The sequence below is a fragment of the Phytophthora parasitica genome (assembly GCF_000247585.1).
Source record: "Phytophthora parasitica INRA-310 unplaced genomic scaffold supercont2.55, whole genome shotgun sequence".
In the NCBI taxonomy this organism is placed as follows: domain Eukaryota; phylum Oomycota; class Peronosporomycetes; order Peronosporales; family Peronosporaceae; genus Phytophthora; species Phytophthora nicotianae.
Genome location: NW_008649041.1, coordinates 239242 through 244086, shown reverse-complemented (window position 1 = coordinate 244086; position 4845 = coordinate 239242). Strand labels below are relative to the sequence as shown.

The 4845-nt window shown below is 49.7% G+C and overlaps 2 protein-coding genes across 2 annotated transcripts; one reads left to right on the top strand and one right to left on the bottom strand.

Annotated features, from left to right (window-relative positions):
- Positions 1–931: 931 nt before the first annotated feature.
- PPTG_15502 (hypothetical protein) lies at positions 932–2150 on the top strand. Its single transcript, XM_008913717.1, has 2 exons — positions 932–1223; positions 1344–2150. The coding sequence occupies exons 1-2, from the start codon at positions 1037–1039 to the stop codon at positions 1982–1984; spliced, it is 828 nt and encodes a 275-aa protein (XP_008911965.1). The 5' UTR covers positions 932–1036; the 3' UTR covers positions 1985–2150.
- On the bottom strand, positions 2115–4823 carry PPTG_15501 (hypothetical protein). The gene has a single exon (XM_008913716.1). The coding sequence runs from the start codon at positions 4757–4759 to the stop codon at positions 2156–2158; it is 2604 nt and encodes an 867-aa protein (XP_008911964.1). The 5' UTR covers positions 4760–4823; the 3' UTR covers positions 2115–2155.
- Between the last annotated feature and the right edge of the window lie 22 nt (positions 4824–4845).

Genomic DNA, 4845 nt, shown 5'->3' with positions numbered 1-4845 from the left:
AACTTTGCGGCTATCTACGATCCCGACGGTCGTACGATCAGTGTCAAAGACACATAAGCGGCGTTCGACACTATCGACGCCATGAAGTCGAAGCTCGCGCTGATGGACAACGAGAGCAAGGCCAAACACGAAACGATGATTCGACAACGAAAGAAGACGAAGAAGAAGAAAAAGATGCAGCTTCATCGTGAGCGATATCGTCATCGAAGGGTTATTCGCTTTACGCATCGTCGTGTGACTCGGATGGTCAATGACATGCATCAGAAGCTCTCAAAGTGGCTAGCGGTGAACTACAAGTGAGTTCTTCTACCTTCGTTCAACACGTCGGAGATGGTACGAAAGCACGAGAAGCTTGTAGCAGCTGACGGCACGCCGGCGACTTCATCAGACGAAGTCACGGAGACTGCTGTTCAACCAACAAAAGGAAAGAAGCGCGAAATTCGCAGTTCGACGGCACGAGCTTTGTTGGCTCAGTCGCACTTCAAGTTCAAGATGCTGCTGAAGTACAAGATGGAGCGCGTCGGCGGACGTATGATCGAATGCGAAGAGGAGTACACTTCGAAGACTTGCTCCAGCTGCGGTGAAATCAAAGACGATCTTGGAGGAAGCAGCATCTACAGATGTTCGTTCTGCCACGTCGAGCTCGATCGTGACAAAATGCTACCAAGAACATCTTCCACAAGAACATGCAGATGATATTCGGCGTTTCCTTCGTCGAGGAGTCCTGTCGGCACTAGCTGCTGGCGTTAGAGGCCCGCGAGTAGGTACCACGCGATCTATCACTATCTCACTAGGAAGTATGTTTGAAAAGATCATGGCTGATTATGGCGAGACGTTGCGCCCAATGCCATTTTCACACGTCACAGATACTTTTCGCAGTTTATGTGCTACACACATTTCTTCCATACAATTTCCAAGTCTATATTTTCCCCCTTCGCGCAAAATCCGTCTCATTATCGTATCAATCACCAAGGACGGAAGAATCCCAAGACAAGACCCAACCGAGATCCTCCTCCCGACACCGTAAAGAGTCAAAATGTTGCTAAACCAACTCATGTTCTGGCTGATGATATCAGAGGCCATCATCTGCCTGTTGCTGAGCCTCCCGTTCGGCCAGTGGATCGCGCACGCCGTCATCACCTTCCTAGCGAAGACTCTAAAGGACACTCCAGCCAACACAGTGGCCACTGTGGTGCTCTCCATCATCTCGCTCCTCTTTATCTGTACGTGCAACATTAATACCTACATTTTGGTGGCAATATCGGCTCCGTAGCTGCACTACAAGTCGAGATATGACCAACTCTCTCTAACTGTTTTTTTCTTCTTCTTTATTTTATTTACAGCCGATGTCATGACAGTTTACAAGCACTCGTCGTCGGACGAGGTGCTGGGCGATGGCATGCGTATCCGTCTGCTCACAGCCCAGCGGGACATGTACATCACAGGCTTCTGTCTCTTCCTGTTCCTGCTGCTACGTCTCGTGTACATCACGCTAGCTACTAATCTCCGCTTGGAGAAGAGTCTAGGAGCCATGACGAAGCAGGCGGAGGGAGCTGCAGCCGGCTACAAGTCGCTGTTGGCTGAGAACGAGTCGTTTAAGAAGCAGACGGAGAAGCTGCACCAGTTGCTGGGCGATGAAGAAGGAGAGGAGAAGAAGAAGAAAGTGGACGCTCTAGCCAGATTGGTGCAGGAGAATGCGGATCTGGAGCAGAAGATCAAGACATTGGACGAGAAACTTAAGAAAGCGGAAGATCAGGTCGCTTCTGTGACAAAACAAGCGGAGGGGCAGAGCTCGGCTTACATGAAACTTATGGACGAGAAGAACGAGTCGGACAAGCAGCTCGAGACGGCCAAGACACAGGAAGAAGAGATTAAGCGTCAACGTGAGCAGATTACCAAGCTCACGGAGGAACGTGACTCGTTGAAGACGCAGATCCACGACTACGACTTCATGTTCGCTGAGGCCAAGAAGAAAGCTGAATAAGCTGCAGAGATTTAACGACACAGACGCAGAGCAGAAGCCAACATAACGAAAGAGAAACCGCGAATTTACCTGTAATTTTTTTTTATTTCTGGTTTTTTATTTCGTTGTTAACGCATTTTCAACACAAGAAAAATATTGACATAATGCATATTTATTTAATTCTGTTATTTCTTATGCATTATTGTGCAGATATTGCAAGCGTTCTTGGATAATCTGTAGTCTCGAGCTTGCAGAGCTGGAAGTCGACGATGACACTGACGATGCCGGAGAATTGGGCGCTAGCGGACTGGGTGAGCCAGAAGAGCTCGTCAATTTGAGCGGAGCTGGGCGAGATTTATGGGCATGCACAGCGACGGCACTCTGGACATGGATCCGCATAGCCCACAGTTTTCCGGTGTCTTCATCGCTGCTTGATGCGATCTCACGGTCGTCAATGTAGCGCGTGAACACACGTACATGTAGCGCTCGGTTTTGCTTCAAGATCGGGATCAGTAGCAATAGAAAAGCGTCCTTGACCTCGGGTGTCATTGCTTCCAGTTCGAGTGTACAACCTTCAGGAGGAAGTTCCAGTACACGGTTTGACGACGCTCCTCGAAGTGGCGGAACTCCAGGATACGCTTCCATTCGTGCCAGCCAGCGTCGCACTCCAATCTGCTTAGTCCGGTCACTGGTCCAGTTCTGAAGGATGAGTGCTGTTTCACGAGAAGTGGTAGTAAAAGTGGGTGTGGGCATGGCCCCATTTCCAGTGTGATCACTATCACCAGCGTCACATTCGTACCATTGAGCAAGAGCATCCAACACGCGTCTACGTAGAGCTTGAACGGATTTTACAGACACTGGAGCTTCTTCTTGCTGAATTCGAGTCTTCAACATGACTGCAAAGCGCACCAACCTCAGCGTAACTACCAGGATCGGCTGGTCCATTTCGCTGCCTATTTTGCCTTCAAGACGCTCGCACAGTGTAGGAAGTGAAGCAGCGTGGCTTTCGCACAACGCTAACATATCGCTCACAGCACTGATCAGTGTCTGAAGCTGTGGCAAGAACTCGCCCAGCTCAGTTATCCCCGAGCGTAACAGAGACCACGACTTGGAAGGAGGCAAAGCGATGATTTCTGGATCGCTAAGACCATGGAAAGCCTTCAACAAGTACGAATCTTCGCCTTGGTTGTCGTGAGATGACTCTTTGTGGTCTTCAACTGATAACAGTTGCGTCTCGAGAGACTCGCACTGCGCTTGAACCAGATTTAAACACTGCATGTATTCCAGAGTTTTCTGCTCCATAAAAGACTGGTATTTGAGAAGCTCCTCGGCCTTCGCTTTAGAGGCCTGTCGAGCTTCACGGACCTCCTGCTGAAGCGCCTTTTTCTCCATAGCTAAGACTCGAGCCGTTTTCTCATGTTGTGCAGCAAGTTGTGACGTCTGCGCGAGCTTCTCTTCGAACATTTTCACACTTAACTGTAGCTTGGCCTCGGTGTCTGCGAGTTGTGTCTGGGCTCCAGCCAGGTCATTCTCCACATCGCGTAGTGAACTAGCGTGTCGCTTGTGGTCTTGCTCCTGATCAAGTAACTTTTGAGAAGCCTCAGCAAGCTGTTGCTCGTATTTCTTCGCTCCGTCAGCCAGTTTAGTCTCAGCAGCCGTAAGTTTTGACTGCACGTCAGCGAAGTTATTCTCCAGATCACGCAGCGTCATGGCCTGTTGCTCCTGGTCTCGCAGTCTTCCCAAAGCCTCCTCAAGCTTCGCCTCTTGCTCCTTCTGTTCGATAGCGTTGCTTGTCTCCAATGCTGCGAGCTGCTTTCGCGCTTCCTTTAACTCACTTTCCACCTTTTCCAGCTTCGAAGCGTATGTCTCTCCAGTCTCTGCTAACTTTGCTTCGTGCTCCTTCGCCTCGGCACTTCGCTTGGCTTCAGAAGCTGCAATTTCTGTCTGTAAGTCCTCACAGGTTTTCTCGAACTCTCTTAACGTCGAAGCGTATCTGTCATGTGTCGCCTGGTCTTGCAGCTTCTTCTCCTTCTCATTATTAAGCTCCAACTCGAGGAGTTCATACTTGTGTTGCAGATCACTCGTCTCTCGATTATGCTCGTCCCTCAATTCCTTCTCTTTCTCTTCCTTCTCCTCCAATTGCTGCTTCAGTATACTGCTCGTCTGTGCATGTGCCGCCAGTTTATTTTGCAGTGCTTCGTTCTCTTCCTCGAGCTTTTTCTTGTCCTGCTTTAAGATCTCCACTTGAGTCTCCAAAAACTCATAGTTCTCTTCAGCTGCCTGTTGTTCCAGCAGAGCATCAGCCGCCTTGTTCCTCTCCGACTGTAGCTGGTGCTGTGTGTCCTCCAGTGTCGTCTCCAGCTCGCCCTTCTGCAACGCAAAAGCTGCTTGTTGAGTCAACATCGTCTGCGTCTGCTGCTTTACAGTGGCTGTCAGACTATGTAGCTTGTTAAGCAGCGCGAGCTTCTCCACTTCCTCTTCTTCTCCTTGCTGATTATCTTCAACTTCTGGTGTTGCCTCCTTGTTTTGGCAATTATTGTGCAATAATTGTATTTCCATTTCCGCTAATCGACTTTCGTAAATTGAAGCCTGACGCCATAATTGCGCACGCGCGTCCTCATGCTGCATCTGTTGCGTCTCTCGACTCTCACGGATTTGTGCGGCACTCGGTGGCGGCCCGTGGGCCTTCAGGTGGGTCAGTGAAGCTTCTAGTGCTCGTTTATCGCGGCGGGTCTGCACCAAGTCCGCGCGCAGCAGCTTGAGCGCAGCGTATGCGTCGCGTAGATCCTTCTCCATGATCAGACTGATAATGAGGTGGGGGATCTGAAGAGAGTTTTCACTTACTTGGAGTTTGTATGGGATAAATCGCTTTATAAAATAAA

Coding starts and splice junctions, on each gene's coding strand:
- PPTG_15502 (XM_008913717.1), top strand. CDS start 1,037: ATGTTGCTAAACCAACTCATGTTCTGGCTGATGATATCAGAGGCCATC. Junction 1,224..1,343: donor CATCTCGCTCCTCTTTATCT/GTACGTGCAACA, acceptor TTTTATTTACAG/CCGATGTCATGACAGTTTAC.
- PPTG_15501 (XM_008913716.1), bottom strand. CDS start 4,759: ATGGAGAAGGATCTACGCGACGCATACGCTGCGCTCAAGCTGCTGCGC.